Consider the following 15,219-nt stretch of genomic DNA (forward strand, 5'->3'; position numbering starts at 1 on the left):
CTGTCTGTATCGACCTCACAAGAAAGTTGACCATGGCGGCGACATAAACTTTGACCAAGTTTTCCAGTCGAACCCCGTGTTGTTTGTCTAAATCATGATTGTGGAGTTGTTCTCGGCATCACAGAGAACGTACGCTGATACTTTGGAAGAATTCTGGGTTGATTTGCAAGTCGCCGGAAAGCTCATGGCCGACGACCATGGCTTCCCAGCGACCGGGGGAGACTGTAAAAATTACAGTTTAGCCCTCAAAGTTTTGCACAGTATACATTTTTGATACTCTAGTTTTAAAATTTTGCAAAAACCATATTCCTCTATGGATTATTTATAAAAAAATGATATTTTCTTTTATAATTATTTTCAGAAAATGTTTTATATATTTTTAATTCCAAAAATCAATATATTTAATTCTGAAAAATTGTTTTTAAAGTAAAATTAAATCTAAATTTTTTATTTAATTAATTTTAGTTGATAATTAATTATTTAATTGGTCAATTAATTTAAATAATAATTGATTAATTAATTTAATTAGTTATTAATTAATTTTAATTGATTATTTAATTAGATTTAATTATTTTTTTAAAAAAAGTTCCAAAAAAGAGTTTCGAGTTTTAAAATATTATTTAAAATTTATTTTCAAAGCTCGATAATTACTATAAAATTATTTTAAAGTCAAATTCGGGTGTTCGAACTTTATTATTTAATTATAAAATGACTCGGAGACCTGTTTTACTTCCGAAAAATGTTCAAAAATTCATATTAAATACCTGAAAAATCATTTTAACCCCGAATCTTCTTCGAATAATTATTTTGATCGAATATTTTGCGTGCTATATGCTACGTGCTATCTGATTGATGTGTTATATGCCTATGTGGTTATTGTTTGGCGGTTTTTGCTGTAGCTTTTAATCGGTAAATCAGATTTGGGTAAAACGAAGGGTAGATAAAAAAGCTTATAACGTCTATGTGACGATTAGAATAATTTGAGATTGAGTATTGATAGATACTTTTGATGCCTAGCAGAGTAAGCGAGGCATAGAAAAAAAAAAGGTCAGTGATCAGTAAAAGGAATTGAAGCGTAGAAAGAGAAGGAAAGTGATTGATAAATAGAAGCAAGGCATAGAAAGAGAAGGAAAATGATTGATGAGTGAAATTGTTAGATGAGTACAAGTAAAGTTGAAAATCATATGTGATAAGGAAAGTACTTCTGAATCTTTCTTCAAGATATATTGCAAATATTTTTGAACTTTCTCATAACATGTTTCTGGTATTCAAAATAAGTCATATTTTATATTGCAAGCGATTTAAACTATTCAACCTTTAACCCAGACCATATCATTGAGCTTGAGCTGTAAGCTTTATTTCTTGTAAACCACCAACGGTTGATTTCCCAGATATTAAACCATACAAATACGATACTACTCCAAAAATACATACCCACCATAAACAAAATACTGAAACCGAATTACTTGAGCATACAGAAACTGATATACCCTATACTACCCTATATCATCAAAGATCCATACCCTACTTTATCCTTGAACCATTGTTTATTAGATACTTAATTCTTCATCAGGCTTGAAGCTGTTCTTCATATTTACAACTTGATATACCCTGGTGATACCTATACAATGTTTTATGCTCTGAGATAAATGCTTTATCAATGTTAAATATGATTCTGTTTTTATTGAATTACAATTGTTATCATATTGAATCATTTTAGAATTGGATGGTTTTATAAATGTGGACCAGATTCATGGTCAGACCAGATTCATGGTCATAATAGGCCAATGCGTGCCTTGGATCCAGTATAGAGAGCAGAATTGTGTGCCTTGCTCGGGATTAGTGTCTGACTGATCAGCAGCCTAACCTTGGTTTTTAAAATGAAAAGTGAATAACCAATTCTAATAATTGCTTATCCAGAAACTTGATTCTTCTAAATCATTTCAATTGATCATTGTTTAACCTCGGTTATTGCTAATATGACTTGCTGAGCTAGTTAGCTCACTCTTACAAATCTTTTTATGTTTTCAACAGTTGAAAAGGAAATCGTTGGTAACGAGGATTCCCTGTTCAGTGTGCGAGCTAGGATTTCAGGTTGAGTTGGATCGAGCTAGCAGGAGCTTTATATTGTAGATGAGTTATGCCAGATTGTAGGAACGATATTGTTATCAGTTGTAAGTTAAACTAGTTGGGATTTGGTATGATGTAATAAAAGTTAAGATTGTGGCTTGTTTTTATACTTTAACCTGTTGCGATCCGTGGTTGTGTAAAGAAGGTTCAATGCATATAATATTTTATATACAGGTTTATATATTGGGTGTGTGTTGTGAACCCCAAACTTCTGACCCGGGTTTGGAGGGCGTCACAGGTTTGGTATCAGAGCTACATGTTGTAAGTCACTGAAACAAGCCTATATTGTCAGGAATGGATAGAGGGTTAGGATTGTTATTAAGAAATAGAAAGATAGGACATTGAGAGGTTGAGTTCTATTGTATAATAAGTTTTGGCATGATTCGTGATGAGATTCAAGATTCTTATCTAGCGATGCGATTTTCAGATAGCAGCGATTCCAGATTCTTTTATCCCAGTATTGTCTGATCATTCAGAACCTTCAGTCGGAGGACCATCATCTGATTCATGCCCTGATCTTCCACCGGTTTTAGCCATATCACCTCCGGTTGCGATAGTTGCAACATTTCAAGCTATTATCTCATCCCCTGATGCGAGACTACCTATTCGAGAAACCCCCACATGCTGATTCTGGTTTTATCGGATATTCAGCTGTGAGCGCATCTTTTCTGTCTACCCTACACCTTGTTCTATACCATCAGTTTAAAACCCGTCTTATGAAGTAATAACACCTATGAGGATGGATTCAAGAGCTATAACATATGGTGAGTACACGAGGTATTAAGAAAGGTGAGAGGGAACCTAGAGAGAGGGTTCATGTGTTCCGAGGGATAGCTGCTACCAGGTTATATGGAGCTACTAGTAAGTATGCCAACTTCATTTTGTGGAATGAGCTAGATGGATTTTAAAGAAGTTAGAGAAGATTGGAGATCGAGAGTTTTCATGGAAGTAGATGATGGTGTTATGACTAAACGTGATACGTATGGTAGTAATATGATGTGATATTAGCCGATCTTGTTTTATAAAATAGATTTGATAGACCTGTTATACTTAATAATCATAAGAGATGATGAGGGGATTGTTAACAGTATGGAATACTTGAAGAGAAGTTACGAATAAGATAATATGCAACGATAACTGGAATTTTTGTCGATCAATGAAGGCAAAATGGACCCACTAAAGGGTAGAAGATATATGGAAATGAATGAGCTCTTATCTGAGTGTTTCCCTAATTTGATAATTGGTAGTGGTTGAGAAGGACAACAACCAACTCATATAGTAATGATGACCAGGTGTGTGATTTCTAAAATTTTAAACAGTTTTCAAAAGAGATTTTCTTAACAAAATTTTTCTAAAAGTCCTTTAAACAAAACAAGTTTTAAAAACTTGGTTGTCAAGCTACTACTTGAGTTTTTGTTTGTTATAAGATTCAGATTATCCAGGAGAATACTTGTTCTAGAAGTTAGTATGGTTCACTTAGAAGACCAAGTGGATCCGCTATTATGGAGAAGATTTGATTGTTCCAAAGAGAAGAGTGCAAATCTTGTTTGATAAGTTTAACGACAGAACCAATGTACGGAGAAGCTATTCATCCAATTTCTGAGACTATTAGATTTCAAAGAATACGTCGATTGACAAGAAGCCGAATATGAGCAAAGAAGATTGAGAAAATTTCTAGACTTTTCTAAAGGAAGAATGTTATTAGCAAAGGAGTCAATATGTTGAATGATCAGTAGCGTAAGCGAAATTTGAAGTTATGATTGTAAATCTCGTAAGAGTGCAAATAGGGTTGAATTATAAAAAACTTGAACATGGAATCGCGACGCTAAAGATACAAGACCTAATGAATGGGGATTTATTCTAATGATCAATTAAAGAAGGGATTTCAGAGAACTTTCTAAAGTTATTATGTATCGGAATGGGATCCATTGATCGGACAAGCATTGAAGCTGTAAACAAATGAAATGTGGATGGTGACCAATGATATCATTCTTCTCCATAATACTATATATTCTTATGAATCTTGAATAAAGTATAAATTTCTTTCATGATTAGCTCTTTGAGGTGATGAAAATTGTTGTATTCCTTTCAAAATCATTTTTTCCTCAAGTCTTGTTTTCTGATTGAGACAAGCAGTGTTATGGTGTGACGCTTTATCGAAACGACAAAGAGTTTGGTGGGACGCCACCTAATCATGTGTTGTATGCCATATAGTATGAAAGACTAGCCATCTTGAGTACAAATATGGTTGTCTCACTTATATCTAAATCATCATTCATTATTTCCTCTTCAATTATGACTTATTGATTTATAGATCCTTCTAATTATTTCCTTGTACTGTTATTCCTTACAAAAGGTTTCCAATCAGAATCATATACACAAATTCCCTTTTTGTGTAAGGTCTATTCTTTGAATATTTTAAAAGAAAATGAAATGAACCCGTGTAGAAGATGGAGTTACATGATGAGTATGGATAATTGCAAGCCAATGAATAGTGGACATATACGTAGAAAGAAGAATCATTATGCTAATAACATGGTTGTCACGACGACATCAAATCAGAAGCAAAAATCTGTTTACATGATATGTTTGAAGTCTGAGATTTTGGCGTGAATTGAAGTAGTTAGCGAACCGTATGAGGTAAATTAACTAGAGAAATAAGAAAGTAAAGCTGCGTATACCGGATAAGGAAAATGATTGATTGGACAGCAGAAGCAAATGAAGAAATTATTAATAATAACCAGATAATCAATTCATACATTGTAAAGATGAAGAATACCTCAATCATATGGGAGATACTTGTCATGAAGGTTCAAGATCGAAGAAATACTAGTTACGAATAAACATTTAGTATGTTCCTAAAGGAATAGTTGGGCTTTCCCACTAAAGTAAGTGATTTATGGTAAATTTGATGCTCATAACGGAGCCAGTGAAGAAAGTTCAGTATGGAAAGACATAGGTGGAGATGAAGATATGGTGGGTTATCTGCAATAATTTTTAAGAAGGGATGCTTTAAAATCAAATGAATCCTTTCATAAGATTATGATAGTGTTGGTTGAGATCAGGTGTTGGTTAATAGAAGTTGAACAAGTTAACTAATAAGAACAAGTGTATATTGTCAAAGAGAGATGAACTGTCAATCAGAAAGGCTTGAATTGAAACATGGACTAGAAGAATTCTAGAATAATTTGTAATTGTATTCATTAGTGATATTCTATTATAATCAGAAAAAATGAGAAAAGGTATGGTATAATAAGAATTGTTCGCTATAATCTTAAGTTGAACTAAAAATATAGGTTATACTGGTTAGTATTTTGAATGGTGGCGAAATGGTGAGTTTAGAAAGCGGAAGTTGATTGGTCTACTTCTGGTTGATTTTTGGTTGTGTGACTGATTGTTGGTGTCGGCTTGAGTCCGACTGGTAGTTAATAATATAAAGGAGATGCTACCCAAATTTTCAAAAAATACCCTATTATTGAAGATAGGAAGTATACTTCCGTGTGTTATTAATATTCCTGTTGATGCTCCAAATAAATGTGATCTTGGTTCTTGAAGGAGGTTGTTACATCCAATCCGACTATATATAATTGGTCTTTGATTTCATTTACCTAGTCATCACTTGGTGCAATTGATCAATTAAGTGAATTAATTGGTTAATTTTACCAATTAATGGTCAGTTAGATGAAAATTGATCTCAATTAGATTAAGTCAAACTTTGATGTGATTTTCACATCCGAAATTAAAGAAATGAGGAATTTGAGAAGGTAAGGACACCAGTACAATTCAGAGATTGCTACAAGTGTGTGAGGCTTTACTTGGATGAATATGCCCTTTATAATGGACAAAAATAGTTATTTGTGTGGACAAGTGAGAAGAATGTTTTCAAGAACTAAAAATTTAAGATAGAGCAAAGAGAAGGAAGGAAGGAAGGTAAGATGGGAGGTGAAATAAAGAAGAGATTAATTACTACACCAATACGGATTTTATTAGACAATCAAAGAGATTTTATCATCTGTAATAAAGTTTTATTAAAGGACGTCTTATTTCTCTATTATTTTGATAATCATACAATAAATGATTTATCAAGTATTTCTGTTTTGGATAAAATGTGAGATATAGTTTTAATTCAGTTTCTGATTGATGTTGATACTTAGGTTGTTGTTAAATATCAAAAGTGGTATTAATATAGATGATTGATTTTTACTTCAGAATGGGATGTTGTGATCATCAAAGTTCGTATTGATATCTAATTTGATATGACATCAAAATGAGTATTAATGTCAAGAGTTCGGTTTTGAAGAGCTATGAGAATGAATAACTGAAATATGAAAGGAAATGGAATCAAAAGGATGATAAAGAAACTTTATAAGATGTCAGGATATTGGTAAGATATGGGTAATATGAAAGACAGAAGTAAGGTGAAAAATTTAGGAAACATTGGTAAATTGAGATAGGGAACGCATCCTAGGAGTACGATCAAGTATCGAGGGCTAAAAGAAAATATCTAGTGACTAGACGTGAAGAGAAAATGGGGGAAAATATGTAAATAAATGTTATACCTACCCAAGAATTAAGGCAGGATATCAAAGACTAGATGAATACATTTTGCCAAGAGACGTCGTAGTGAAGTCATCTAAGAACCAAAGGTGAGGAAAGCGTTAATTGCATAATTATTGATAGGTTATCCAAACCTAATCATTCTCTTTTATTAATAAACAGTTTGTCTAATAAGGTTAGTTGATGTTTAAGGAAGTGGTGGTATGTTATCAGATCCATAAATTGATTGTAAATGATCAAAATTATTTGATTTGAGATTTGACAGAAGTTTTCAGAATACGATGAATTATGTCGAACCAGAATAGTATACACAACTCCTAGCTGAACGAGAATTAAGTAAGGCGGAACTAAAAGATAGGAATTTGGATAAACATCGATAACTCAAGGGATTCAAGCTACTCCGAGAATATGATACGAGACATAGATGTTAAAGAAGACTTTCTGATAGTATAGCACAAAGAAAGAATAAACGTTATATGTGACTAGATGTCAAGGAAAGCATTGCAGTCAGTTTCGTATGAGAACTTTTTAGAACCAAAATAAATAATAATATGGGTTAGAATATGCTGGTGATGCCTCCAGGTTAGTGTATTTTCTTTTAAGTAGTAAGAGATTTTAAGTCAGCAAATATACTTGACTGTGATTCAAGGAAAATAAGATAAGGTGATAAGTTTGTGCATCAATCATATTCAGTCAAGATTTTCTCGTTGATTCTTAATTCTAAAGTAATTTTGAGAATATCGAAAATCGAATACGTCATGGTCTCAGTATATCATTTGCAGATGGACAAGAAGATTAAGGGAACGATTAAAGAGCCTCGAATGCGAATGGAAGCGATTACAAACTAGGCTAATTGAATAGAGTAACATGGGGTAATGAGGTTCAATAACCGGTAACTATTAGAAACATTTATGAGCATGAATTACTAGAATTAGAAAGAAAAGATAATTAATAGGTATTATGCTGATCCTTTGAAACAGTAAAATAGCAAAGATAAATGTAAGTGAGTTGGCTTCACCGCTACACGTATAGCTGGTTCATAGGGTGTTTATATGTGTATATTCAGGAAAAGTAATTAAGCTCCATTATATATATGAAATGGAGACTTGTGTTGAGTTATATGAGCAACTAATATAATAGGATGTCAGCAAGACGCTATTGAGTAATGATTGATGTTGTGAGTTAAAAAAATTTATGAAAAATTGTAAGGTTGAAGGATCAACCTGAGAAAATGGAAGTGAGGTACTTGAACGTATCATTATCTGATCCATATTGTGATTCTGAGGACATAATCCTTTTAAGGGGGGAAGGATGTAATATCTGTGACATAGCGTGTAATTTTTTTTATTGATAAATGATTATTATGTTATTATTAGGTGATTTTTGGTGAATTATCTGAAGATTGGTGTTGATATGTGAATATTTATATGTGGTAAAGCATAAGCATGTTAATTTATTATGTCCAGAATAAAATATAGATAATTAAGGTATTATCTGGTAATTTTTGGAGTGTTATATGATTTTATATTAATTTATGAATTTATTAATTATTTTCTGGATAATTACAAAACTATTTTATAAAGCCGAGAATCGTTCAACTTTAACTGTTTTTACATTTTTACAACCTGAAACTCTTCCGAAAACTCCTTCCTAACCTAATCTGGTAATTCCGGACATTTCCCATGTTTCAACTTTTTCGATCCGGATTACGGTTTGACCGGTGCGTGGCCCGGCGCAAAATTTTCGATACGATAATCATTTTGATAGAGCAAAAAAACCCGTAATCACGAAAGACGGGATAATATTACGTTATTTTCGTATAAAGTATTTTATAAGAAGCCCGGTTTGGACAATTATCCAATACAAGTATAAAATCGGATCATTTTTGCAGTTACTTAGCGGCTAAGTAACTAATTTATCAATCCAAAATGATCCAACACGAACCAATATTCCATAAATATAAATAGCCCTTTTCTTATCCTATTTTATTCGTATCATCATAATCGATCAGTAACAATACAGAGAAAACCCTAAAACCCTAATTATTCTTTACGTTCTTGAGAATCAAACGCACAAACGAAAGCGTTATCGAACTCCGATTCAGGCATGCAATATATCAAATCGAAGCTCTCGAAAAGACCTTTCTGAATCAATCAACTATTTTGGTGTAGAACTCGAGGTAATTTTCTTATATAATTATTTTATTTCGAATTAATTAAAGATTAAATGAGGAATTTTTGTTCTTGATATTTTTGATATGATTTGATGGCATAATCATGTAGATAATTTTCTCCTGATTAATTTGGTATATTATATCAAAAATAGAGTTCAATAACATATAGAAATTGATGTTTGATTCTTGAAAACTGAAATTAGGGCTTTAACTGTTTGAATGTTCTTTATTAGAATTGGGAAGTTTTAACCTGTTGATTCCGGGCTTGATTGAGTGATACCAGTTGATAGATCATCCTGAAATGAACCGATTTATGTGTTTAATTTCTGTATTGGCTGCCTGTATTGACCTCGCTGGAAGGTTGACCATGGCAGCGACGGAAACTTTGACCAAGTTTTCCAGTCGAACCCCGTGTTGTTCATCTAAATTATGATTGCAGAGTTGTTCCTGGCATCACAGAGAATATACGCTAATACTTTGGAGCAATTCTAGGTTGATTTGCGGGTCGCCAGAAAGCTCATGGCCGGCGAACATAGCTTCCCGGGGATCCGGGGATTGTAAAATTAAAGTTTAGCCCTCGAGGTTTTGCACAGTTTACATTTTTGATACTCTAGTTTTAAAATTTTTCAAAAACCATATTCCTGTTTAGATTATTTATAAAAAATGATATTTTCTTTTTATAATTATTTTCAGAAAATATTTTATTTATTTCAAATTCCAAAAATCAATATATTTAATTCTGAAAAATTATTTTTAAATTAAAATTAAATCTAAATTATTTATTTACTTAATTTTAGTTGATAATTATTTATTTAATTAGTCAATTAATTTAAATATTAATTATTTAATTAATTTACTGAGTTATTAATTAATTTTAATTGATTATTTAATTAGATTTAATTATTTATTTTTGATTTAAAAGTTCCGAAATAGAGTTCCGAGCTTTAAAATATTATTTAAAATTTATTTTCAAAGCATGATAATTACTATAAATTTATTTTAAAGTTAGATTCGGGTGTTCGAACTCTATTATTTAATTATAAAATGACTCGGAGACCCGTTTTACTTCCGAAAAATGTTCAAAAATTCGTATTAAATACCTAAAATCATTTTAACCCCGAATCTTCTTCGAATAATTATTTTGATCGAATATCTTACGTCTTATGTGCTACGTGCTATCTGATTGATGTTTTATATGCCTATGTGGTTATTGTTTGGTGGTTTTTGCTGTAACTTTCCATCCGTAAATCGGATTTGGGTAAAATGAAGGGTAGATAAAAGCTTATGACGTCTATGTGACGATTAGAATAATGTGAGATTGAGTATTGATAGATACTTGTGATGCCTAGCAGAGTAAATGAGGCATATAAAAAAAAGTCAGTGATCCGTAAATAGAATTAAGCGTAGATAGAGAAGACAAATGATTGATAAATGAAAGCAAGGCATAGAAAGAGAAGGAAAGTGATGGATGAGTAAAACTGTTAGATGAGTACAAGTAAAGTTGGAAATTATCTGTGATAAGGCAAGTACTTCTGAATCTTTCTTCAAGATATATTGCAAATATTTTCGAACTTTCTCATAACATGTGGCTAGTATTCAAAATAAGTCATGTTTTATATTTCAAGCGCTTTAAACTATTCAACCTTGAACCCTGACCATATCATTGAGCTTGAACTATAAACTTTATTTCTTGTAAACCACCAATGGTTGATTTCCCAGATATTAAACCATACAAATACGATACTACTCAACAAATACATACCCACCATAAACAAAATACTGAAACAGAATTACTTGAGTATACAGAAACTGATATACCCTACACTACTAGAAATATGGGATCAGACATCGGTTCAGAACAGATGTTAAAAAAAATCTGAACCGATGTTTTCGCGTGTGATGTTAAATGTCATCAGCCTTTGACATCGGTTAACAGACGATGTCTATTACAGTGCTATACATCGGTTTTAAGATTAAATGTGATGTCTTTGTAACAAATTTCAACTTATATTATAGTATTTTTAGGTGAATATGAGTATATTGTGAGGTATTTATCCATTAAAACATGAAACCTACAAGCTCTAAAAGCCATTTATTAAAATTATTTTGAACAAACCGATGTGAAATGCTAGATCAGACATCGGTTAGATTAGTTGTCCGATGTGAAATGTTTGATCAGACATCGGTTAAATTAGCCCCCCGATGTGAAATGATGGATAAGACATGGGTGTTCTTCACGAAACCGATGTTAAATCTTTTTGTTTAACATCAGCCAATTTCTCTAACCGATGTTATTTGACTTAAAATACATTGAGTTTCTTTTCAGAACCGATGTCAAATGACTATTTCACATCGGTTTTTAGTTCTTTTTCGTTTAATATTATTTTACATGATGTCTTTTGTACATTTTTTACATCAGTTACATTTACCATTGTGATGTTAATGTGGTGTAAATTACATGCCATCCTAGTCCTGTTTTACAGCCACATGAACCAATTGCATTTACACAACCAAAAAAATACCAAACAATGCAACATCCAACCAAAAACATCCAACAGAAACATTAAACTACATTGATACCAAATTTCTTAACATACAATATTCCAACAACCAATTCGGATATACATTCCAAGTCTAAAATAAACATTTCAACCAACAAAAATAAAATAACTTAGTTATCCAGACTCTTTTAACTAAGGACTTGTCAAGAGTTTATACATGACCAAAAAAATTAAAGTAAAACGCATACTTGAATACACAAGTTCAGGAATGGGCTAATCTCTTTCTTCAAGCTATCACAGATTAGTCTATATATTTTTTCAATACAAGTCGTTAAGTGTTGCTTACATAACAGAGCCGTATACTTGATTTCTATTTTCAATTGTGTGTTTGGCTTTCCCTCCATTCCATTGTACCCACTGGAAATTCCCCTTCCCATTGAAGATGCACGAAAACCCTGTACATATAAGTAGACTTTTAAAAATTGAGTTAACTACATTTATATGGTAATTTCCTATTATAAAAATTAGGCATAAAATCAGCTGTAACTTGAGTTTTGAGTGATGAGGCTAACTTACAGGAGACAAAACTACATCTCCTCTTCTATTATTTCAAGAAACTGGTAAGTTTTCTTGCTGCAATAATAAAGTTGGTCACTAAATTTGTGAATTATCTTTAAGGAACAAGAATGTTTTATAAATAAGTATATGCAGTAATGCATGACAAATGTGATGAAACTGTCTATTTTAATTGGTCTGAGAAGATTTGGGCTAAATGTGTTATCCATGTGCACGAAGGGGGTACACGTAGAAAATTCAAATATGTTCTTATCACCTGCTCAAATTGAGAACATTGAACAATATATCACATGTTTTTGCAGGACTATGTTTAGCAAACGTAGTTGCCCAGATTCAAAGAAAAACTAAAATAGACATTTAGGTACTTTCTGGACATAGTATAGATATAACTTACAACTACATCAACTACAATTAGCTAACTCTATCAAGTTTTTATATAATACAATTAAAAAAAATCCATTTACTGCACATCATAACACATTGACATACAAACCACTTGGAAGTATAAGAGAACTCACGTCTTCATATGGGCATGAAACAAGTCCTTTTCTATGATATCTAGAAAGGCCTACAAATTATCAGCAATTCATAAAAAATTAGGAATTTGCACACTAATTGAGTGATTCAGTGGCAGGAACTTGTAAACATAATTTACCTTGTGCTGAGAAAATATCAAAACTCTGTGTTGTCAAACAATCAGAGAGCCTTCAGAATTTGATGCTTCCAGACCAATCTCGCGCTCTTCCAATATTTGCTGAAGGGCCACTAATTTTGGAGAGTGATGCAGCTTATGAAGTTCTGAAGCAATATCAGCACATGTAGGGAAGTGATCTGGCAGAAGCTTAATGAGAGAATCTGGAGTCTTTTCACCAACAACAACCAATGGATGACTACAAAGTTTTAGCAGGAACTGAAGTGCCTGAAAGAGATGAAACATAAAAAGGAAATGAAGAGCATATCAAGATAAAAAGGGATATAAAAGTCTGAAGTACACGTTTCAAAATTTACCTGGAATTTGATGCTTCCATCACAAGTGCCCCTGCTTCAGCATCCTTGTCTGAGCATTTAGAATCTCTGGATGCCAGCAAGGGTTTTCCATAAGTGGCTTGGAACTGTGAGAATGACATCAAATAACATGTACTTGAGCACATACCAGTATAGCAAGAATTATATCATTTTTTACATATACTATAAAGATTTACAATGTTATAAGATAAAGTAACATTTTGAAAAATCGGGTTTAGAGAGGTAATCACATTAGAGGGGTTCTATTGTACTAATGTCCTGATTCAGACAAATTTTTAAATTAATTTAAAGAGTTTATTAATTTAGAGGGATTCTACTGTACCAAGCAGTTTCAATATAACATCAGATACCAAGCTAACCAGTTTGTAGATCCACTACGAGTTAAAAAAAACAACAGTTATATTATTTACCAGTCATCCATAAATATCATACAAATAATACAGCCCCAACTACTGGAAACAGATTAGAACATACTTGTCTATCGGTACCAAGAAACCCCGATATTAGAAAGTCAAAAAGGGACCACAGATCCAAGACATTATTCTGAAATCCAAGTAAGAGTCAGATAAATCATCAGATATATAGTAAGATAAATCGCCAGATAAATAGTACTGATTACTTGCACTCCACAAAGCTTGTAAAATCTTAAAAATCTTGAGATTATGAAAAGAACTACATTCTTATCCTGTTCCTTTTACTTATGAGCTTAAACATGACGGCGATTCAGCATGTTCATACTCTTAGACACTTATGCCAGCGATTTGAGGTTGCAATTGATTAGAGCCGTAACGAAGTAGCAAGTCACTTCTTTGGTGTTACCTTCGGGCACATCGACCACAAATGATTCAATGACTAGGGTGCCAGCTCTCCCATCAATGACTTCTGGATGGACAGTAATAACTGAGGAATTTATTGGCAGTAGTACAAATGATCTACAAGAATAGATTTGTTTTACCTTGAGCCTGTGATCACCACCAACAATTTTAACACCAAGTATATGCTTAGTATCATCAAGTAGTTCCAACCTTTCGGTGCTTTTGGTGGCTGGAAGACCTGACTTGACATTCACCTCTCTAACACTTCCAATCATGAGGTCCCCCTGCACGACACACCTGCTAACAAAGGGCTTGTACTTCTGCGGTTGATCGAATCTCCTAACCAGTGACCATACCTGATAAACGAATACACTTGGTCAGAAAACAGAACACCTTTACAACTAAATTTGCATAAACAAAATTTTAATTTGTTTCACCCAAAAAAAAATAGCAAACAAATAATGTGCCTAAACATTTAAAGTCAACATGAGAAATTCTTATACTTGTTGATTTCTAAACAATTAGAGAATCAGAAAGTAAAGTAGCACCTTAATAATCTAATAAAAATACATTCATGAAATCCCAAAACTGGATACAAAAATAAAATTGCAAACATAATCAAATAATTTGGTAGGTGATTTGATCTTTCAATTCCATGTGTTATCGTGCAGATTACAGTTGCATAAAAAATACATACATATAAAGAGAGGAGGGGGGATGATAAAGAAAGTTACAATATCAACAGGAGCTTTGATGTGTTTGGTAACAGAAGAAGAGCACTGATGAGTAGCTGGATCATGTTTATGTTGTCATTTCACACACTCAACACTACTACTGCTATTTTCCATTTTTCCCAATAAATTTCAAGTGCTCACTTCTTCAATTCAATCAATCCCTCTTTGCCATCTTAACAAGCTAACTTACGGAATCAAAAGTACCTGACAAAAAAAACAATCACCTATTAATTTAAAATGTGCATCAGATACATTATAAAGAAAACGCAGAATCCCAGGTAAAAATCATATATACCAATCATGAATTTTCCACAAAGAAGAATATAAAAAATCGAAACTTGGGTAGTTACACAAACTAAATGAAGTAACAGAAGAACAAAATAAGAAAAATATCAGTATCACTTTCAATATGGGCATATTACCTGTCACTAATAAATAGTCCAGTAACATCAGCAGAAGTAGACGACAACAGAAGTAGACGACATTTTGATAAGAAAATTCCCAGTAATTTTCACAAACAGTTGTTGTGCAATATCAATTAAGTAGAAGTATCTCAAGATTGACACTTTCAAATCTACAATAGTTCGATAAACTTACAGTATTCAACTAAATCAACAACGTTTAGACAAAAAATTAATCAATCGGAACAATATGAAGAACTTCAGATCAATAATATAGATAACACAAACATCCATACATATGAACAA

The 15,219-nt window shown here is 32.4% G+C and overlaps 1 protein-coding gene across 1 annotated transcript; it reads right to left on the reverse strand.

Annotated features, from left to right (window-relative positions):
- Positions 1-13,711: 13,711 nt before the first annotated feature.
- Positions 13,712-14,578, reverse strand: LOC141668436 (abscisic acid receptor PYL3-like; the record flags this gene model as incomplete). Its single annotated transcript, XM_074475326.1, has 2 exons — positions 13,712-14,134; positions 14,513-14,578. Coding segments are annotated over 2 exons (489 nt in total), but the record flags the coding sequence as incomplete, so codon positions are not given.
- Positions 14,579-15,219: the final 641 nt, after the last annotated feature.

The sequence above is a fragment of the Apium graveolens genome, chromosome 6, assembly GCF_009905375.1.
Source record: "Apium graveolens cultivar Ventura chromosome 6, ASM990537v1, whole genome shotgun sequence".
Classification (NCBI taxonomy): Eukaryota; Viridiplantae; Streptophyta; class Magnoliopsida; order Apiales; family Apiaceae; genus Apium; species Apium graveolens.